The 23228-nt window shown below is 47.7% G+C and overlaps 1 protein-coding gene across 1 annotated transcript; it reads right to left on the bottom strand.

The window, feature by feature from the left end:
* Positions 1-394: 394 nt before the first annotated feature.
* Positions 395-22668, bottom strand: Cdc42ep3 (CDC42 effector protein 3). The gene is made up of 2 exons (XM_038319718.1): positions 22396-22668; positions 395-2080 (listed from the first exon to the last, which is right to left on the bottom strand). The coding sequence occupies exon 2, from the start codon at positions 1852-1854 to the stop codon at positions 1090-1092; it is 765 nt and encodes a 254-aa protein (XP_038175646.1). The 5' UTR covers positions 1855-2080; positions 22396-22668; the 3' UTR covers positions 395-1089.
* Positions 22669-23228: the final 560 nt, after the last annotated feature.

Raw genomic sequence — 23228 nt, 5'->3', positions numbered from 1 at the left:
TAAAGGCTTGGGTACATTACTAGCTAGTCTTTAGAATCTTCCTTTCTGGTTCTTGTTTATAACTATAAATGAGCAAGTTCATTTTAGCATTTACTCTTTATTGTGTGGTATGACGTACCTAGGATTGGGAGTATGAGCTGTCCTAAAATATCCAATTCCAGTCTCTGCAGAAGCATTTTGGGCACCCTGTGCCCCTGCACTTTACAACCATTCTTGGCACTACTAGAAGTATGATAACACATGAACAAGGGGTGGGGGGCTGATAATGAATAGGTTTTTGTTCTTTTGTGTTTTCTTTTTTTTGCAAATACACAAATAGGGCTTGCAAGGAAGCCCCAACGGAAACAAGACAAGTAACACTTGATGTATTATCTATAAAATGTAGACTCTGCAATAAAAAGCCAAAGGCACATAAAAATATATTTCAACTTTAAAAATAACTTAGTTACAGTAACACCTTGCTTGTTTTTACCAACATGTAGCTGACAGTCAAACTTCTGCAACATGGAAATAATATACAGGGGTATATAAGAACCACAAGAAAAAGAAGCCAGTCCCTTAAGGTTGTTTGAATATGAAAACAGTAAAATCTTAACACTGGAGAATTCGCTACGGTGAGCCCAAAAGACACAATATACAAAAGAGTCTAGGGAAAAACAAGGCTTAGGTGTGAAGCGAGTTTTGATTTCCTTCTTACGACATGCTGTAGAATGCCTTGGAGAGACCCATGACCCAGCCCTTTTCAAACAGCCTGGGTTTCCGCATGTCTGCAAACAAACAAAATTGAGCCGTGCATCAGCAATGCCCACTGAAAGTGAGCTCTGACTCACTCACTTCCTCTCTCTTTTTGCCAGGACAGGTTTTTTTTTTTAATTTTTTAAAATTATTGTTTTCAAAATTGTTTTTGCAAATAGGGCAAGGTGGTTAAAAAAATATTTCATAGGAACAGGAACGTTATTTTAGAAAATGCATCACGCGGCTGCAAAAACCCAGCCAGGCAGCTCTTTCCATCAGTTGTGGTTAGCTGAGTTTTTTGTTTTCTGCTTATTTTGGTACCTCTTACTCCAAAGGAAAAGAGCTGACTCCAGGTTACTTATTTTTATCCATGACATTCAGGACCTCATCCAAAAGTGAGGGCCCCAGATCCAGCTGCAGCGAGAGCAGGGAGCCTGTCAGGTCAGAGAGGGAGTCCTCTGATTTAGTCTTCGACTTCATGAGCTCACAGGAGGCAGGATGCTCAAACATGTCCTCCGCGGGCCAGTCGGAGTACTGTTCAGACAGGCTGGAGGAGTGGCTGTCCCTGCCCTGGCTGGACTGAGACGCAGATCCACTGGAGCCCCACGAGGTGTCTCCCTGGTGGACTGTCCCGTTGTCCAACAGACTACTTTTTTCCTGAACTTTCTCTTCCATGACGGGCTCACAGCTGAGCCTTGGCAACTTAGGACGCCCAAAGGACTCCTGCTTGGAGTTAAATGTCACTGGTGACAATAAGGGCAGCATGAGAGCCTGGGATCCTCCGATGGTCGGGAGAGAGATGGCATTTTTGAGCACTGGGGAGGGCGTTTCTGTGAACATTGAGTCTGAGGCGCTGTTGGCCCGGAAGAAGTCATTATGCCCAGGGAACTGGCCGGAGTGTGCTTTTTCTTGGTTTCCAGGCAAGAGCTCATAGTTCCCTTGAAGGAAGGAAATATCTCCAAAGACATCATGCTGGCCCTCTTTGCCGATGTGGATGGTGTGACGGAAGTCCCCCAAGGGAGGACTGATCATATCAGGGGACAGGATGTCCCTAAGTTTAAATTTCTTTCCCTTCTTGTTGTTTGCCGCTTTTAGGTAAATTGGGGTCTTGGCTGGCATTTTGTAGTCTAAGAATGTCCACTTCGCAGATGGGGAAAGGCAGTCTTCTTCAGGGGTATCCCACACTTCCAGAAAAGCCTTTCTGATAACAACCGTCACATTATTTTTTTCCTCAAGTGACTCTGAACTAGCACAGGGTCTGAGAGCTCTTGCTCAGTGTAGAACCATGTGTGTCGTCCTGCAGAGCTGGTTACATCATCCAGTTCCTTCCACAGCACAGAAAAACCTGGAAAAGAAACCAAAGCAGGTTGGGATCGCCTATCCACTCAGGCCTGCCATTCCCCAGGAATGTATTATCCCAGTGCCCGGAAATAACGGCAAGGCCACTTTGCATCTAAAGCCCAACTTCTTTGCTTCCCCCAACTGTGATAAGAACATTACTCTCAGAAAGGAGTCACTAATGTTGGTCTTAGCTCAGGGGAAAACAGAAAAGGGAGTGCTTAGCCCCTAAACTTAAAACATCAGTACTTTTTAAACATGGCCATGGTTCTGAACACATCTAAGATGGTAGTTTCTCTCTCTTCTAAAATCTGCCATCAAGGGACCAGAGACATGGGTCAGCAGTTAGAAGAGCTTGCTGTTCTTTTAGGAGACCTGGGTTCAGATCCCAACACCCACAGGGAGGCTCACACCTGTCTGTAACTCCACTTCCAGGGGATCTAATGTCTTCTGATCTCCATGGTAGTAGGCATGCATGTGGTGGCACACACACACATGCGGGCACATGTACACACATGCGGGCACACGTACACACATGAGGGCACACGTACACACATGCGGGCACATGCACACACGAGGGCACTCACACATACACAAGAATACAAAACAAAGCAACAACAAAACTGCCATCATCATGCGACTGCCTGGGCCAGTTCTAAAATTGTATTTTCTTTGCTCTGAATGCATATTAACAAGACTGACAGTGATGTGTTGCTGAGTTCTGCACACAAATGAAATTAAATGACTAAAAGGAAGGAAGCTGGAAATTATCATTTAATAATCGACATTGACTATTATATAATGGTTCAAGAAAACCTCACTCGAATGCATTCTTACAAATGGAGAGATGAGACTAAGGGTAAGGACAGGGGTCCAAACACATTGCTGGTCTAGGGGGATGTCACAGAACGCTGAGCCACGAGGGACTCCAGGATTTGATAGTATCCTGGGATGAAAGAGAAAGAACTGCTCCATTTCAAAGGAAGCACAGTGACCATTAATAATGAGTTGAGCTGCCTCTGCGGTTCCTCGGGAGCATCACTATAAGGTGAGTATGACAGAGAGAGAGAGAGAGAGAGAGAGAGAGAGGGAGGGAGGGAGGGAGGGAGGGAGGGAGGGAGGGAGGGAAGGAGGAAGGGGGCAACATTCCAATGCCGCTTCCTGGTGTTAATGCCTTCACAGGTCCAATGGCGGTCTGCTTCTATCCAAAGAAATATGGCAGCGGTCACTCCCTGGTTAGGTAACATTACAGAAGATCCCTGCTGAGCTGAAGAGTGGGAAGGGGAAAGAAGAAGAGAGTAAAGGGAGGGAGGGGTGGGAAGAGGGTGAGAACAAAGACAGCGAGGGTAGGGGTGCTCACATATGCCCACGCACTGGGCCAAGCTCCCTTTCTGGTTTGGAGGTAGTAATCTATTGACCCCAGCTAGCTTCTGACGAGACACAGAACTCTGGCCCAGAACTTGGTCACATCCCAGTGAGGCCTGGGCTCAAAACCCTGCCCAGACACCCACAGAAACCATGACTTAAAGTAAGTGGATACCAAGGCAGGTAAATTGTTCAAACCAGCATGGCAGGGAAGAGTGGTTTGAAAGAAGGTCCAGGCATGTCAGCCCCTCCCTTGCTGATGTGAAACCTACATTTTGAAAATGCCCCTCCATCCCACCTACCCACCGAGAAGCTAAAATTGCCTTCTCTCACCCCGCTTCCCCTCCCCGTCCCCTGGCACCAAGACTGAGGATCAGTCCTCCTAAGGCGGGGTCAGACGGTGGCTTGACGACAGTCACATTTGCTTGGTAGCAGCTGGAGGCTCTCTACATCTGTTCCATATTTCTCTCCTTTCAGCAAGAGTTTTAAATTCACTTATCGGTGACAGGTGACAAGGGCTGGGCTCCACCACCCACCGGCAAAGGTTAACAGCTCACTCTGTCTGGGAATTGGCTTATCCGGCAAGCACTGGCATGCTGTCCAGCCTCTCAGGCCTGAGAAGGCAGAGAAGGGCAAGGAGAAGACACCCAGCCCACTTGGCTCTGTGTGTGAGCAGGAGGCAACAGGTTTGCTCTTGCCAAGAGTATGCTGACCACAGAGCTACCAAACACAGGAGGAATGGGGCCCTGAAGTTCTTATTCAGCGCTGCTTTGGGTCTTGTCTCAATAACAAAGGTGAACCCTTACATAGAGGGTGTGGTGGTAAATGCCTGTGACGTCAGCACTAGAGAGGCGGAGGCAGGAGAGTCATGACTTCAAGGTCATCCTGGACTAGTTCAAAACCATTCTGAGACACACTTGAGGCCCTAACTCATAAAACCTACAAACACAAAAAGCTGAACCCCCCCGGAAGACCTGATAGGTACACAGCCCAAAGCCCCAATCTAGGGCCTCAGTGACACATTCCTGCCCCAGGAGGTTGTAGGCAATCCCAGGAAAGAACCCTCCCTGGGGCAGTGTTATCAGCACAGGAGGCCAGGAGGGCAGCTGTCAGGGAAAAGATTTGCAGCTTGTCATTGATGCCTGCTTGAGGTCTGCTCAGGTTATGGAAGGCCAAGAAGTACCTAGGGCAGGGCATTCCAGAACACCAGAGATCAGTTCTCTGCCTCTGACAGGGTCACACAGCCATTCTGCAAATGAACAAGGGCAGGGCACGGTGGGGAGGAGACAGAGAAATTCTGGCTCCTCTCTGAGGGAGGGGTGTTCAGTACCAAGGAAGGAATGGTTGGGCTTCTTAAAGCAGTCCCTGCCTGGCTACAGACATTGTGGCCTTTTAACCAGAGGTTCCCTTGGCTTGGTAAATGCTGGGGTTTATGTTGGTGGCATGAAGACAAAAAGAGACCAGAGATACGGGGGAGGGGGGGGGTGCAGGGGAGGACAGGGACAAGGAGGGGGCTGTGACAAGGCTACACAAGCATAGAGAGTAAGATGCCAGACACCATGTGCCAGGCCTAACAGCTGTCAAATACACTGAAAGGGTGTTTTGATTTTTAAACGGGGGATGTCAGACAGAAACACCAACTCTCCCATTTAAAAGAGTACAGTGTTAGGCAGCACCCAGTAGCTCTGATCCAGTCCTCTCTCTTGTGTCCTCTCCTGCGACCCATAAATCCTCCCAACCCTGCTTATCAGCTAGTGGGATCTACTTTCCCTTTCCAGGCTCTTGGTTCTTTGGACAGTATTTCGGCTACTGCTTACACAGCTCGAGTCTTCCCTAGCAAGAAGTGGTATTTACTGAGGGCCTCTCTATGTTCCCACAATGCTTCACTCTCCCACCCACAAGAATCCAAGAAACTCCCCCTAGAACACTAAATGTCCCCATTTACAAATGAGACACTACTGGGGCACAGACACTGAGTCACTCTGCCAGGAGTGGCGGACTCAACCAGGAGGCTAGCTCCCAGTCTGAGGTGGGAAGACATTTAGAAAACACATTCTCTGAGAATTTAGCTCCCTGGTTACCAAGGGACTGCATTCCAGAGCCTGGTGGAGACACAAATGCATGCAGAGCCAGGGAGGATGGAGAAAGGCTCCTGCCCACATGAGAGCAGGAGTGTGAACAGCCCTAGCCTCTATTCAGGGCAGTCGGATGATGTCTTTCCAGGCGGCAAATCGTTTGCCCTTGGACTCAGGTTCCATATACAGGGGCTCAGTTCACTTAAAGATATGGGACATTCTGTGTACAGGCTATCCAATCAAACATTTGTAATAGCTAAGAGTTGGAAACAACTTACAGATCTGTACAGATGGTCCAACCACTCAAGTGAGTAGTACTTGCGTCTAAGAAGGAAAGAAACGTTTAATACAGCCATAAGCAAAGAGCTCAGGGATGTACATGTTCAAAGGAAGAAAAGGTAGGTGCAGAAGTGAAGTCTGTAACCTAACTGCATCGGCTTGTACATGTATAAAACATGTAAGACACTAACTGTGGTGAGTGTCCTCAGGGAGCAAAAGCGAATGGAAAGGGACCCAGGTGGAAAGGGACCATTCACGATGATCCTTTGTGATTTTAGGTTTCTGAGCCACGTGAACAAACTGGCTATTTTAACAGCAAAAATACAACAAATAAATGTGTACTACTCAGACACTGGCTTACAGAGTCAATTTTGCACATGGTACTTATGTCTCGTAAAATCCAGGTGCCCCATGATCAGAGTTTGTTACTGTGCCTCAGCCAACATTCCACTGCCAGCACAAACTGGCTCAGCCGACACTGAGGGTGCTGGGCACTGCCATGGCATTGGGCTATCTCTCTGTCTTTTCCCATTTCCTTCCATCAAGAGCTCACTGTTCAACCTCTAGTGTCTCCAGCTCTCCCAAGCATTTGTGTACTCTATCTGTTATTCTTTTGGTCCCCGCCCCTTTCCACACCCACTCCCAGCGACCTCTGATCTCTTGGAGTCATCCTGAATCTCTTCCCTCTCTCTCTTTTCACTGCCCCCCTTTTGCATGTGCACATGCGCCCCCCCTCTCTCCCCCTCCCCCTCCCCCCCTCTCTTTCTCTCTTTTAATAAAGCTTTATGTCTTTTTCTGTGTCTGTGCCGTTAACCCGCCGCTGCATCGCCTGTTCACCTGCCGCCCTGGACACACGTGTTCCCCAGGACTCCGCGCAGCTACGCGCAGCTGCCCAGCTACTAAGTCTTTAAGAATAAAACTATCTTCCTGATCTTTTAAAGACAGAAAGAAAGGGTTCTGCACACATACTGTTCTCAAACACCCATTTCTTGATTCTGAAATCTGAAGTCTTCATGGTTGCATTCTCATAGCGACAGACCATGGTTTTTCTTCTTCTCTATGATGGGAGTTGATAGCACTCATCTGGGAAGTTATATTTCTTAGAAGACAAACACTCTTGGCACTGGCAAGGGAAGCTCTGCCAACAAAAGGCCCAGCTTCCAGCCAGCCATTAGGCATCCTGTCTCCAAAAGACAGAGGATATGCAGCTTCTAACAGACATGCTCCTACTTGTAGGTACCTGTGAGAAATCCAAGGATGTTGTGATAGTTTGGATGTAATTGGCCCTCGTAAGCTTATAGTGAGTGGCACTATTAGGAAGCATGACTTAGTTGGAGGGAATGTGTTACTGTGGGGGTGGGCTTCGAGGTCTTCTATGCTCAAGTACATACAGTGTTTCAGTTTACTTCCTGTTGCTTTCTGATCAAGATGTAGCCAGCACCATGTCTGCCTGCATGCCTCCATGCCCCAGCATGATGATAATGATCTAAATCTCTGAAACTGTAAGCCGCCCCAATTAAATGTTTTCCTTTAAAGAGTTCCTGTAGTCATGGTGTCTCCTTAGAGCAACAGAAACTCTAAGACAGATGTCAAGATCCAGAATAAGACTGTAGGGGATAGTAAAGGCATACCTCTGATAGGGAAGGCAGATTGCAGGGTTGCCATTCCTGTATGAGTATAGGTAATTCTATTTATTTACTTGTGACTACCTTAGGCATATATGGCAGAAAAAAAAGCACAGCAGTAACAATTTGATTATGGAAAAAACTGAAGCATTTCTTCACTGCTATTTTTTTTTGGGAGGCAGGCTAAGAAGGTTTCATAACCAGACCTCTGTTTTAGCTTCCATTCTGTTGGGGTCATATATATGTATCACTATGTCCAGCTTTGTTTTCTTTCATTTTATCTAATTTCTTGGAAATAGTGTCTCACTCTGTAACCCAAGCTATCCTAGAACTCACTATGTAGTCCATGCAGGCTGCAACTTGTGGTTATCCTCTTGCCTTGAGGCCTGCCATGTGTTGAGACTGCAGGCAGGAGGCCCCGTATCAGCTAGCTTCCCCGCTAGGTTAATGATCTTTATCATCTATTTCCTCTGTCATTCTTTTGGCAAACAAAATAATGCTAAACATACTGTGATGGCTGTTCTTGGCTGTCAACTTGACTACATCTAGAATGAACTAGAATCCAGAAATGGCATGCACATCCGTGAGAGATTTTCTGTTTGGTTTGAAGTGGGTAAATCCACATGTAGTTCAGACTTTTGAGGTAGGAAGACACACGTTTGATCTAGATCTTGAGGAAGGAAGACATACTTTTAATATGGGCCATGCCTTCTGCTGGAAGACTGTATAAAGGCACAGAAGAAGGAAGCCTTTGTTCATTGCTTGCTTGCCCTCGCCTTGCTAGTACACACATTCCTTCACTGGCATTGGAGCCTACCTCTTCGGGTTTCCAGAATATGCAGAAGACCAGCTGAGACACCCAGCCTGGTGAGACTGCCCAGCTACTAGATTCTTAGACTTTCCATTCACAGATGGCGATTGTTGTATTAGCTGGGCTGCTGCCTGTAAGTCAGCTCAATAAATTCCCCTTATGTATATTGAAAGAGAAAGAGAGAGAGAGGGGGGGGGGGGGGGGGAGAGAGTCATTTCATAAGTTCTTTGACTCTAGAAAACCCTGACTAATACACATACCAAAATAAGTAAGGAGACAGCAAGGGTGTGTGGGGCAAGGGTTATAAAAAACAAATTACTGACTGAGAAATCAGTTCCTGAATTACTCAGGATTGCGGGTACTGTCAACTTACTAGGTGCTGGAAAGAACAAAGAAGTTGAAATTTTAGTGGGGGAAATCCATTTATTTTAAGAAAGGAATGCTTGATTTGTCTACTAATTATTTTTAGTTGGGAGAAAGGACACACAAAAAATGTCCTGCATCCTGCAAAACAGGTTACAATGTTAATTTAAAACACACCCAAGAAAACAAGGGCAGGTTGTGTGAGCAGAGGGTCTTCCTGAGGTTTCTGAGAAACTTGCTCTTTTTCTTTCCTTGTAGGACTTGAGTTGGAATTCAAACCCCCCTTTCTTACTTCATTACACATCATTCAAGTGCATCCCAACTTTTTGCCCACATGTACTGGGTGTGGGGCCCAGGGTCTAGGCATATGTTCAGGCACTAATCACCAAGCCATACCCCATGCCCAAATTCTGATGGTATCTCCCTTTAGTCCCTTTACCCCAGCACAGTGACCACCAGCCCTCCCCTGGCACCCAGCAACAGTACCACCATCTGCATACTAAAAAGCAAAAACATAGTTACTCTTTCCTGTCTAAACCAACAATCTGAGAAACCATGATGGGATAACCATCCCCCACCTTGTTCTCAACCGGAGCATCTTCTGCATAAATCTCCCTGCCACCAATTGGGAGAAGGCAGTAACTCCTCTGTCCCGCCATTGCACTCAAAACTCCCGAACTACCCTGGTCTCTGGACTCCAGTCTTTGGAAGCATAAGGGCTACCTGGAACATGTTTCTGCATGTTCTGAGGAGGGCAACTGGAGCTAACACTCTAACAGCTAAAAGAAAACTAAGGAAACACTAATCTCCAGTTATCTGAAGGCTTCGTTTCATTGTAATGAAAAAGAGATTAACTTGTTCAGGGAGGGCTCTAGAGTAACTAAGCAGAAAACACCAGGACACGGTCTTGACCTCTCTAGGGAGGAATCCAGGGGGGTGGAGAGTGGACCATGTATACTCTAAAGAACAAGGACATCACAGGGGTAGGAGTCTGTACCCAGAGCCTCCCATAAGGAGCCTGTATGGCGTTAACCCTCCCACCGGGGAACACACTCACTAATTTCCCCACGGTTCCATTTCACACTCCCCATAAACAGGCCCACAGACTTGCCCTGAAAAGGCTTTCTGTGCTGACACAGCTATGTTTTCACTTGCTAATAACTTGCCAACCTTTGGTATGGGGGGGGGGGAACCCAAGTCTTACTACAAAGGGGCTCCTCAGGCCAGTTCTTTTGCGAACCTCAGCAGGGGGTTTCTCCCAGGAAAGAATTTCAAAATTCACAGAGAGAAGAATTTTGGCATTAGACATTCAACACTGAACTTAAAGGGGAAAATAATCCACGCCCAGAGAACTCCGCAACAGCATCCTAAAGGGCATGCCTTTCATATTTCGGGCCTGTTCTATTCCACCCACCAGAAGATAAGATGCCTTTTCTATCTTTAGAGTCTTATCTCCTGCCCATGTTTCCTAAACTGAGGACAGACCAGCATATTGCAAGACTGTGAGCTTCTGTGAGCCTCAAGTTCCTAGCTGCTGAGCTCTGCCCTGCACACCCTTGCCAGACTGAGCAGGCTGTATTTTATGGACCACTCAGAAAGTCTGAGACAGCCACCTTCAATTATTTATAAATGGGCTTCTCACTTATGATTAAACAACAGCTTATACTTACTTTCCTTTTACAACCCCAATTATACGGGGACCCACAAAAACCGCGTGGGAGCCTCACTGCTAATTTACGTACACTCCTTACATTTACAGGATTTAATTGCACTATTTGAAAGGTTTTTTAAAAAGCAAAACTAAATGACAGGACGCCCACCTCCCAAGGTACTAACACTTGTGAAGAGAGCCCATTAGGGCGTCTTTTCCTTATAAAAAGTTACAAGGGCAGCCTATATGGACATTGATTCCTGAGTTATAGCAAGGCAAGCTAAGGGCAAGTTCTCTCATGCCTGGTTCATTTTGCATGACTGATTTTACGGGGATTTAGCCTCAGTGCCGGCCAGGAGCAGCTAGCAGGAACTCTAGTTTGACAAGTAGGAATCCAACAAGGCCGTTACTATGAACTGCTCGCATGCTCCATAACTACTGGATCCAACTTGGCCTGTGATGATACGAGGACAGTATCAATACAGAAAGAATTTTGAGACTCTTGTTTTCAGCACTGTTCAGTCCTTACAACCTTTGACCCAAAGCCACGATCTCCCAAGACTGCCTAGGTGCCCAAACCCTGTTAGCGTTTACATTGCCAGTTGCCGGTGCCAAACTCCAGTTCTGACAGTAGTACCAGAAATGATGCAAAATAGGTTGCCAGGTGACTAGGAATTCAGACTGTGGATACTTCAGGGCACTATCGAGAGGCAAAGCTTTGCTGTTACGCTACATCCTCAAGTTGTGCATTCTGAAAACTCGTTTGGAGGCCACAAAAGCGGATTTCCAGGCTATCCTCCTAAGTTGTTGGGGCTGTCTATAGTCACACACGCTCCCTGATGACACATATAACAGGCTTCTCTGTATCACGTCCTCCCTGGATATGTGGCCATTCCACTGTCAACCATCTCTACTGAAGACTCCCCTGGGTTCATCACACACTGGACTGTATGCACATGTTTGAATGAAGGACGCATGCTCTCTAGGCTGAAAGCTCTTCTACAAGCACAAACTGGGTCTTATTTATCGTCCTGTCTCCAACAACAATCACATAGCACACAGAAAACTCCAAATTTGGAAATAATCAATCCATAACCAATTTGATTTTTCCATCACAAGAGACAGGTTGATTGGCTCCAAGAAAGCAACCCGCAGTGCAAATTACTCTGTAGATGAGGCAGATCTGAAATGCCTGGCTCCCTAAAGAATTTAGACTTGTAATAGCTAACAGACACAGCGCTTGCTGTGGCCCAGGCAGGTTTTAGCTCATGGAATACTTAGACCACACCATCCAGGAAACAGTCTTGAATTAAGTCCGTGTTTCGGGTCAATCAGCGGGAGCCAGAATTTCTTCCACATCTGGACTGCTGATTTGATATCGTGACACCTATCAACTGAAACTATCTCTCCCCCAAGTCCAGCAGCACCAGGAGGAAGGATTCCTTGAGATCACAGCAGCAACGCTCAGAAGACATGAACCTGACCTTGCCAGACACCCAGAATGCGTGGAAGAGGCCTGCACACTTGCCCTGGCAGCTCCAGCTGGCTACAACTTCTTAGTATTTTTGCTATTATGAAAAATAATCTCAAAAGGAATGTGACTTTGTGGTTAAGGTCAAAAGATTAAAAATTTAAAGCAACAAGAAAACCTCTGAGCCTCAAGGAAAGAAAACAAACATCCTGTTCTTAGAAAATATCCAATGCTGTTAATCCTTTTCCCAGAGGAAGCGCATGCTCGTGACAGTGTGCAGTCTTGGGGCTCAACTGCACGGGGACAATGGCTTCCTCCATGGCTTCCTCCGTCACTGCTCGCACTTTGCTCCCCTCCCCACTTTCTAAGACCAAGGATTCTGTGTTCCTAGGAATGTCCTCCGTACCTTCTCACCATCAAACACTACCCACAACATCCTCTGCTTCCCAGTCACTTCCTTCCTGGAGGAAGTTTTCCCAAACTCACCTCACGTAATCCTGCTCCACTGCTGTGTGACCTGGAGGCGTTCCTAGGTATTGTGTAGAACTTATGTCATTTGTTATTTTCCTGTTTTTCTGGCTTTGTCTGGCCTATCTCAAGAGTAAGGTGGGCCATGGGGCTAGAAATGAGAGCTACTGTTGAGTCTTTTTATATGCTGGCCACTAACAGAAGCCCCTCAGTTTTCACTGTCTAAGCTCTTATTTTCTTTCTGCCCATCTATTATGTCAAGAGCCCACAATAGGCGAGCCAGATCTAGGCCCTTACCTGTTTTGGTAAATAAAGTTTTATTGGAACACCCTAAGAACAGGCATTTGTTTTTTGTGCTCTCCTCAGATCAGGGATTCTCCACGGGCGGTAGTTTTGCATCCACAGCAAGTAACATGTAACAAACATCTGCAGACATTTTTGATACTGCAAACCTAGGTGGAAGGGATTGGTTAGTGGAACCTCATGGACACAAGACAAGAATGCTGCTGAATGCCCTCTACTTCCTAGAAGAGTCCCTCAAAGAAATAACTATCAGGCCTTGAGCCTCAATAGAACTGAAGCTGGGAGACCACAGCAGAAGTGCTACTGGCCTACAAGGTCAGCAATGACGGCTGGGCAAAGAATGCATGCAGGTGGCCCTCAAAGCATGAACTATCAACTGACCCCTTACTGAAAGGGTTTGAGCCCTGGCTTTAGAAGCCTGTATCTCTACAGGGCGAGGGGATTGTTGTCCACCCCAGCTCCTCAATCCAGCCCTGCACATGGCTTCCACTACCACTTCTGATGATAACTTTCAGAGTAAAACTTCAGCTCACACATACCTACGTAAGCCTAGACCAGAACCACTTAAAGTCATCTATGGACCAGGGCTGGTGTGCAGGTAAAGAAATCGAAAGTAAGCTCTTAGAAACATTGCCATAGCAACGAAACACATAATTGATGTTTTGTTTTCTCACTGAATTGGCTCCTGATAGGTCTGGGGGTTGTACATTGTTGAATTTAATGTGTGGGGTCCAAGTGCAGATCTCACTGTGCAAAACAGTGGCCCTTTTCAGAGAATTTAGGAAGCTCTAGATTTCTCTCCTGCATTCTGGGGTCCCCCACTTTGCTTTCCTGGGCAACTCCATCTTTCCTCCCTCTGTCTGCCCATGGTGAGGGCCTCCTGCACTTTCTTCTCTTTGTAAATGCCAAAACCCAGCTCTTGTTCAACTTCACCCCAGCCACAGCCTCCTGCCAAGTCCCAAGTCCTATCAGCGGTCTCTGTCCCCACTCGCCCCCTCTCCCCACCTTTCTGTTGTGAATTTGCCTCCTATCTTATCACCCAGAATCCCCCCACCATCTTAAAACCCTTTAGGGCCAGGCCCACCCTTACAGTCTGGAGATAGTTTAGCCCATGACCATGTAGGCGAATGGAGGAGCTGCCCAACCCTGCAGCCATAGTTCTTCCCAGTTGTCAAGGCCTCTGGAGCTCCCTAGCTTCGCGTGGGCATTTGACGTCACCAACTACCACACTGTACTGTAGTTACTGCTTCCTTGCCCAACACCCCCATTACGCTGTCAGCCGCGAGAACGAACTGTCTTACTCACAGAGGTGCTAAAGAGAGCATATATTTGTGAAAGTGATGTTTAAAGGGGAAATGGCTTCTATCCGTGACTGCAGAGTGAGAACAAGTGTGAACAAGACTGTCTTGGACCATTCAAATCTTACAGTTACGCTCAGGTCCAAGAGTGAGACCCTGCTGAAACGATGAGCCCACCTTGCTACTCCTTCCTCTTAGAAGGAAATGAGTTCAATGAGTTCAGGAGAACTTGGCTTATGTGGCCTAATAGCCTATGAGGAACTCTCAGCAAACTACAACGGGCATTCTATAGCGAAGGGGAGCCCAAGGAGGAGCAGGCGATGGCCTTGGGAAAGGACTCCACTTGGTGTGAGAGCAGATTCCCAGGATTTAAGGAGGACGGAGTGTCCTAAGGCCTAGAAAATAGCTGTCTCCATCTGGTCACTTGTAGAGCCTTTGGAAAAACTATAGCGAGTGGTTAAAAACACAGTCAAATTGTTTTCACAAAAGGGATGGTGAGACTCCTTGTTGACTGTTGCATCTATTTTTAGTGAAATTGAGAAACATAGCTAAGCAGGCACTGGCAAGTTCATGCAAAACCTTTTCTTTGCTTCTTTGGTGAGAGCTGCTAGGGGGTAGTGTACATATGAAACTGATTTTGACAGAACCTGAAGAGAATTTTGATGACAGGACGGATGACTTGAAGGACATAGCAGCTGCATTCATCTCTAGACTACATGGGACCCACAAGGATCCCTCCATGTGCCAATGGCAGACTGGGGTATAAAATTACCTTAAAAGACTCAAGTAGGGGCAGGATGAAATCAACAGGAATCAAATGAATAAGTAGGAAGTCCTGCATTTGGGTTAAAGCTAATTACATAATCACCTAAGTGCAGAAAGAGGCAGGATGTGGCTGGCAGCTCTTATAAAAACAGACCTGGGCATTAGTTTACCACAAGCTTACTTGTGAGCTGACATTTGGAGGTGCTGGCTGAAAAAGCTAAAGCCCTTGGGGGCTGCATGCACAGACCCCAAGCAGCATGAGACTTTTCCATAGCCTGCTCCATTGCACCCTATCTGGAGACCCCATGTTATATAGGGTTCTAGATGCCAGGGCCCATCATAAGACTTTCTACCAGTTCATACCATTTCTGCCCCCGTTCCTGGTATCATGGTGCTAATCAATGCCAGTGGCTTCCTCTTAAGATCAGAGCTTCCTCCTCTGCAATCTTGAAAAACATGGTGCCAGGATGGTACACCTGGCAAAGGGTTGGTAAGCAATGAACCCCAATCCAAAGGACAGGCAGCTGTTTTGGCTTTAATTCCAGATATAGTCAAGATGACAACCAAGAATAGCTGTTACAGAAGTTTCTTCCAATTTTATTTCTTTTAAACTTTAGAATCTGGTCACCGAACTGCTTGTTTTAACTAAAGTATAAAGTCTTCCAAATGGTGTGGCTCTAAAATCAAACTTTCCATTCAAGACAAAACTAACATGAGACAACCCATTTTGATTCCATACATAGCAGCTGAGACCTGGTGTGTCCCACCAGGCTGGTGGCAGCAATCTCCTTCTTCCAGGTGAGACACTGGGTTAAGGGGTCCTTCATGAAGGATCTAAAATAAATGCCACCGGCATGACCAAGCTTCCCATCCAACCCCAGCTCAGCATGACCAGAAGACATTTCACTCCAAAGACATCTAAAGCCAGGCCTAGTTTGGTGCTATGACCTCCTAGAGAGACCCCAGTGGCTCAGCTTGTACAGTCTGAGTACAGTCACCTAGCCCAAGGGTGGCTCCTCACACAGTCATCAACAACTATCATCCAGGAAAACCTGTGCAGTTCCAGGTGCTGCTCTGGAAAAGGAGGCCACAGTCATGACACACAGTGTGCCGAGAAGAAGTGAGCACGGTCTCGGATAAATGGTTCACAGGCTGTGGCGCGGCCTATGACACTGACAGGAACTCCAAACAGCCGGTGCTCTCAGTGGACAGCTGGGCATCCCAGTCCCCAGGGCAAAAGAAGCCTCGGTGGAGGTTGCTACTTCTCAGTTGTTCTCCAGAAATGTTCTGGTGCAGGCTCCCCAGTTCCCATAGCATCCTCAGATGGCATGGCTGCCACATGGCACCAAGCTACCTCCCCTTGAATTTGAGTGTTCTATAGCCAAGAAAAAAAATGACTTTAATAAGCTAGGCAAGTGATAATAACTTCTTAACAATGGACAAGAGGCAAGAGGAAGACGGTATGGCTGGGATTAAATTGTCCACTTGATAGCTTCACTGGGGAAATGAGAATGCTTAGATAAAGCAGGCTCAGTCTCTGCCTCCAGACAGCTTAATTAGGCAGGCATAGGAATTAATGAATTAATGCTACGACTGTTCCTTCTCGCAATCTCAGCACTCAGGGAGTGGAGGAACGGGGCCCATGAGTTAGTTCTAAGCCAGCCTGGGATACACAAGACCCTCTCAAAACATAAATGAGCCGGGCGGTGGTGGCGCACGCCTTTAATCCCAGCACTCGGGAGGCAGAGGCAGGCGGATCTCTGTGAGTTCGAGGCCAGCCTGGTATACAAGAGCTAGTTCCAGGCCAAGCTCTAAAAAAGCTGCAGAGAAACCCTGTCTCGAAAAACAAAACAAAAAAAACCCCACATAAATGAATAAATATATTTAAAAGATCATTTGAAATGCAGTACCACACAGAAGAAAGCCAAGGATACTGTGACACAACCCAGAAAAGGAAAAAGAATGATAATTATAGGAATTTAGAGCTGGCTGCCCCTCCCATTTCTTCAGATGAGAATAGAAGCGACGTGGAGCAGGGGAGTATCTGCCTTGGGAACAGCTGACCACTCCAAAAGTGTATGGCCTCCACTCCTGCTGGGATTAAAATAAATAAATAAATAAATGTTTTCAGTCTGAACTGACCCTAGACAAAAATTAAATAAAGGGGAAAAAATCAAATACATTCCCAAATGATCAAGCCAGATCCCACCAGAAATGTCTTTGTGTGAAGATGAGAGCAGCCTGAACGAGTGTGATGTGTGCGAAAAGTACTACTGGTCTTTCTCAACTAGACTCATGACATAGATCTAGCATTGACAAAATGTGTCTATAAATATGACCTTCAGGATGTCACCAGAACAAGACAGATTCCCAAATGTGTAAGCTGTCCAAACAGACGCCTGCCTTTGAAGTCCTTGCCTCCAGCCTGCTCTGGCTCCTTGGGCGAGAATTGCTCTTCTCCAGCCCAAGGCCACTCTTTATTATTAGCAGGACAGGCTCTGCTAACAGGTCACGTGGCTCCTGGCTTACTGAAATCTAGAGCTAGGGATGATCTGAGCTCACCTAACACCAAATCCTGTTAGAGATGGGAAAACAGACTCCAAGAGAGGCCAGGATCACACCGTTCAGATCCACACCAGATAACAAGCTGGTTTCAGATCTAGTCCTTGGTATATTTTGATTGTCCTCAGGTAAATCTGGGTTAGTTTTACCAAACAGAACCACACCATTGATTTGCCAGCATCCTTCCGGCATGTTCTTCTAGTTCTATTCCTGGACTGCCTGCAGCGGAAGTCTGTACAGCTGTCACTTGGTGCACCTCAGAGTGAGCTTTCTACCAGAGTAGTCCTGCAGCCTCTGTGAGGGCCAAACAACCTGAGACAGAAGAGAGGTTCTCTCTCCACAGAGAGGGGCACTGCACACCTGTGTAGCAGGGACTAGGCAGCATCCGGCAGGAAGGGGACATCATCAAACTGGATTACAACAGAGCTCTTCCTGATCTTTCTGAGTCTTCAGGAATGCTTTATGCGTCACCCCATCGGGTTCCTGCAGGAATGTGACCACTGCAACACTGTTTAATTAAGAGCCCAAGGCTGGAAGGCCAGTCCTAACTTTCTGAAATATGCAAACAGCTTTCAAATCACAAAATATCTTTTGTTTTTAACTCCCCGCTTCAGAGTTCTATTGCGAACTAATCATTTAGGCCAGCAGTAACGACCACACAAACTCATGGTGGGGCTCCTCAGCTTCCATAAACAGTTTGGCTCCTTAGAAGTTGTCTTTTTTCAGAGTGACAGGGTGGAGGCTGCTGGGTACTGGGGTACTGGGGTACTCGCATTTAATTTCAGGATTCAGGAGGATGAGGCAGAAGGATTAAGCATTCAAGGTCAGCCTGGGCTATAGAAGCCCTGCTTCAAAAATCAAGACAAGTAGGGCAGTGGTGGTTGTACGTCTTTGATCCCAGCACTCGGGAGGCAGAGACAGGCAGATCTCTGTGAGTTCGAGGCCAGTATGGTCTACAGAGTGAGTTCCATGACAGGCTCCAAAGCTACAGAGAAACCTTGTCTCTAAAAGAAAAAGGGGGAGAAGGTGGAGGAGGAGGAGGAGGAGGAGGAGGAGGAGGAGGAGGAGGAGGAGGAGGAAGAGGAGGAGGAGGAGGAGAAGAAGAAGAAGAAGAAGAAGAAGAAGAAGAAGAAGAAGAAGAAGAAGAAGAAGAAGAAGAAGAAGAAGAAGAAGCAGCAGCAGCAGCAGCAGCAGCAACTGGGGAGTTTGAGACCTGCCTAAGCTATGAAACCCTGTCTCAAAAAGAGAGAGAGAGAGAGAGAGAGAGAGAGAGAGAGAGAGAGAGAGAGAGAGAGAGAGAGAGAGAGAGAGAATGAGAAAACAAAAGTCAAAATCAAGACAAGAAGCAAAAACAAACCACAACAAAATAACGGTCATTTTCCTTTTCTATTATAAAGCTATCCAGTTAGAGCTTTTCCACCCGAGGCCCTGTCGCTCGCGGTTCTCACTCCACTCTGGGAAAAGTTGTCATTGAAGTACATTGAGGCCACAGAAAACATTTTTTAAAGAGAAAACAACAACAAAAACTCTTCCCTGATTAGCTGCTACTTGCTGTCAATTTAGCTAATTTCTTGTCATAGTTTTCAGGATGTTGTTTTGTTTTGTAGTCTTGAAAGGAAGAGAGCAGGAAGAGAGAAAAGTCCAGATCAAGTGGACAGCCCCAACTCCAGGGCAATTTCCAGACCTTGTCCTGGGGACCGACTTCCTACGAGCAGCAGGGGCTCGGAATGTCCCGGGCAAGGGTACACTGAGCCTCTGCACTCCACCTCTCACACCAGACATGGCAGCAGCATGCGCGGCTGTCACAGGCCCCTTAGGCAAGGACAGAGTTCAGGGCCTTCCAGTCCAACCCCTGTAGTTCCTGACTACCCTGGACCTCTCAGGGTAAGGCCTTGAATATCCACTGAGGGCCAGGGGCTGCAAGCCAGGCCTTCTGAGTAGAGCTACTTACCAGGCATGGTTCTTTAGCCCTGTTACCTCTGACTGATCCAAGGACATGGCCTACATGGGGGGCGGATTCATTTCTGGGTGCTGGAATGTCTTGTTCCCAGCTGGGGCATGACTGTCTGGTGGCAGAGTCCCACGTTGTCACCTAGTGCATCTCTCTGGTTATGGTATAAACTGATTAGACTAATTCTAGCAGTTCCATGCTAGCTCTGCCGAACAAAGTCACCACATACAAGACTGAGCCACCCTTAATAATTAAGTAATTCAAGTCGTATTCCCTAAGGCTGGCAATTACTTCCTCTGAGTGGTGATTTGGTGAGATAGAATAATATAAAATGAGTTCCTTTCCAGAGGCCAAAAGCCATAACAGTAATCATATTTAATAGCTCCCCTACCCTTCCTCTTAGACAATGGAGGTGTGCTCTTCAGTACTAGGTCAAACATACCTGAGTTCAAACCCCGTTCTGCTGCTTCGCTGTGTAACCTTGACCAAATTACGGAACCCTTCAGCACCTAAGTTCTCACCATCTGAAAGGCTGGCTATGGAGTTCTATGAGACCATCACCCAAGACAAGTCATTTGTCCAGCATCCCACAAGCACAGTATGCAAGAGCCAAGCAATGTGCCTAGGCAGCCTGACACCAAGTCAATAACTTCAGGCTTTCCCAGTCCTAAACTCAAAAAGACACCAACTTCCACGTAGACTTAGTCCCTCAGGCACACCCCAATTTAGGTACGTGCTTTACTGTCTAGTTGTGGACATTTGGGCAAGCTGCTAACTGGCCTGTCTTCAGTCACTACACTTACACTGCAATGTAGATCTAACACACTTCTTTCTGGAATGATTTAGAAATAAAGGAGGTAATGCAGGCAACGGGAAGAGCACTCAGCTTAGCTTAGGGCAGGTTTTATGCTGGAATTACCTTTGATGTTCCCACAACATGGCCTGTTAGAATTCTCTGACCTGTGCCCTGAAAAGATTTTGTTTCTGACAAAATCTGCTGCTAGTCTCAAATGGCTCAACTTTGTCTACAGGAAACATAGTGTGTTTAAAAATACAATTTTATGTTCTTATTCAATGAAAAGAAAACCAGGTCCGTGGGATTCTAGTCAGAAAGAAATTAGGCTGAACCAATATGAAATCAGACTGAAGCAAGAGCCATAATGATAATGATGATACTACTACTACTACTAATAATAATAATTCAGCGCAGTATTCCTGGGGGCTGTTAGGTCAGGAGTTGTGTTCCACCCACTGGATAAATGCGACGTCTAACGGGCAACAAGCTTGTGAAAACTTTACGGCTTGGCTAAAAACTGTAGGGTGATATAGGTTGAAGCGATTTTACTCCCAATGCTATTGGATAGCAGGAATTTTACAACTGGAAAAGGGCAGCTTTTGTGAACATGTCAGACATAAAACAAAACACCTTGCTAAAGGGGAAGCTGGAGAGCTGGTCCAGCTTTCTATGCATCCTGGATCCCATTTGAGTTTGCAATAAAAAGCAAAAAGAAAACAAGCTGTACTTTACTCTAGCTGCCTTCCTAGGTCCCCTTCAAAAGCAAGGCAGAATTTCAAGACTCAGATTGGCGGGGTGGGAGGGAGCTCATCTTACTTCTGTCTTCAGGGGCTGCCACAGCCTCAGCACCATGTTCTAATCATGGAATTCAGAATGCAAATTTTTAGCAGATGAGATGGCTGGAAAACAGAAACTGCCATGGACCCAGAAGGCTTCCAGAGCTCCCCTCTAAACATCCACTCTGCCAGCCCAAGGGCTGGTAGTCCTGCTTCATGCCATGGGTGGGGCCTATTAGGAAACCCAGGTCCATTCAGAGGGACTGTCAACCATTCCTTGAATATAGACCTTCTCGTTTATTTCACACCTGACAATGCTAGCTAGACATTTCACAACTGCCTCATGTCTGAGTCCTTCATTCTGAAAAAGGTGTTTGTGTATACTTATAGCTGAACTGTCCATCAAACCACAATGGTGAAGACTTCTAGAACAGTCCAGAAGTTGGGCTTCCTAGTTAGGTCGTTAGATGAAAGATCTTTTTATAAGTCCGAATATTGCTGGAGTCTTAATGAACTTGAGAGATACCCCTGGGGCACGCTGGCTGCTTCCTGGGGAGGCTTACTTCTCCCAGTGATGTTAAAGGGGGAGTCTAAGTCTCCGGTCTGCTATTAAAGCAGGGACATCTGCTACCCTCCTAATATTTTCAAGGCCAGTGCCCCTCCTCCATCCCCCTCCCAGAACCCGAGGATTTTTGCAAGGGCTACTCGCTGCCAGGGTGGGAGAAAAACAAGAAAAAAAAAATCTTCTCTCCCTAACACATCCATCAGTTCCCTCCCTAGAGCCCCCCACACATTGCACACACCAAGATTGTAAAGATTCCTGCTCCAGTCTGGGACTGACATTCCTCTTCCCACTCTCGTTTTAATTCGCTCACTTTTTAAAAAACACAATGTAGTTACTTGACTGTCAGCCTGGGCTACACTCTGGGGCTTTTACTCCTTTCAACACAGATGTCCTGCCAGCTTTGATGCTGCTGTCTGCTTAGCTCGACCGTGCCACAGCCGGCTCGGTAATGTAACATTCAAGTGCATATTTATTTTTAAACTGACCTCTCCTAGACGGTGCAGTATAAAGCAGGTCCTGCCAAAAAAATATGCTACTTTCTATTTATAAGATGAAACACATGCCTTCCCCTCCCAAAGGCGAGAGGGGGGTGGAGTATAATAATTCATAAAGAAAAAAATGACTGGCCATATCCATTCGTCCTCACATGTCTGTGTCAAGACACTTAGTGAGGAAGATGAGGAAGAGAAAAAGAGGAGGAGGAGGAAGAAACATCTTGCAAACGCTTCAGTTCTTCAGAAACCGCAGTCAAAAAAGAAAAAAAATTCAAATGCCATATCTGCAGGTTGGAGCCTCAGATACAATGCCCTGCCTCTGTCAGCAAGGAAACAGCAGAGCTGCGCTGGGCACCCACATGGGCCGCCCTGGTGCAAACACCACTAAAGGGGCGCGGTAGCCAAGTGCGGTTTGTTCGGATGGAAAAACGCAAAGGCGCCCAGAATGGCTGTCATTAACTCGGAGGGGGCCCTGAAGCCTGCAGCCCCACCCTAAAGAAGTCGACGCGGTTGGCAGAGCTCTGCGACCCGATCCCCTCCCGGATCGCTACATTTGGTCCTCTGGACATCAGCTCAGTGCCCTAGGTTATCCTCGCACCCTTTAAAAGTCTTCCGAGCCCAGCACCAGCACGAGCTGGAGAGAACTTAGGTTGAGGGTGGGACAGACTCACAGGTGGAGAGGCAGCCTGGGTTTACACACTCACCGGCAGTCGCCGAGGCTCACTTCTGCCCGGGGGCCGGGCGTCGGCCAGGGTCGCCTCCAGAGGGCTCAGGCAGTCCTGGTAGGTGCGAGCAGATCCGAAGGGGGACGGGGGCGACGGTTCACGGCACGATCTGCTCCGGGGACTGTGCGCGGAGTCTCCCGGGAGGCAGCGGCACCGGAACTGGGTTGTCGGTGTGCGGCCCGCTGCTGTGCTGCCCGCGGCCGTTGGAAGTGCCCGCGACACTGAGCGCGCGGCGGCAAGACGCGCGGTCTCAACCTGCCGAGGGCGGGGCGGGGCGCGGGGGGCGGGGCGGGGCCCTGAACGGGGCGGGGCCGGTGAGGGCAGGGCGGGGAGAAGGGTGCTGGCAGCAGGGGACCCTCCCTCCGGGGTACCTGTCCCCCGCGCCGCACGACAGGAGGCGCGGCTGCGGGCTCTAGGAGGACAATGGGAGCCCACAGTCCCACCTCCCCCGGGATATGGCTCCTCTCCAGAGGCAAAGCCGCCTAGGGCTCTCTCGGGCACAAAGAAAAGTGGCGGGGTACTCTCTTCAAAGAGGTGGCCCCGGAGCGACGCTGTCCGTGCGGTGCGGGAGGACAATAGGACTCCGCCCGCACCCGGGACCCTCGTGTCCCCACGTGCTCACCCTCGTGTCCCCGCCTCTCCCTGTCCTACCTAGCCCATCTAGCAGTGCGGGGCTTCGCCGCAGAGGGAGGGGACCTGCGGTGAAGAAGGGCCACCTGACCGCGTCGCCGCAGCGCGGCCGCCGCTCCCCCAGGACCCCCAAGCAGCTGTAGCTCCCGGGAGGGAAAGGGAGGGTCGCGTGCTGTCAACGC

This window comes from Arvicola amphibius, chromosome 2 (assembly GCF_903992535.2).
Source record: "Arvicola amphibius chromosome 2, mArvAmp1.2, whole genome shotgun sequence".
Taxonomy (NCBI): domain Eukaryota; kingdom Metazoa; phylum Chordata; class Mammalia; order Rodentia; family Cricetidae; genus Arvicola; species Arvicola amphibius.
Note: the sequence above shows the minus strand (reverse complement) of the source record. Positions and strands in the feature narration are given on the sequence as shown.

Bases quoted from the DNA above. Each gene is read 5' to 3' on its own strand.
- Cdc42ep3 (XM_038319718.1), bottom strand. From the start codon at position 1,854: ATGCCAGCCAAGACCCCAATTTACCTAAAAGCGGCAAACAACAAGAAG.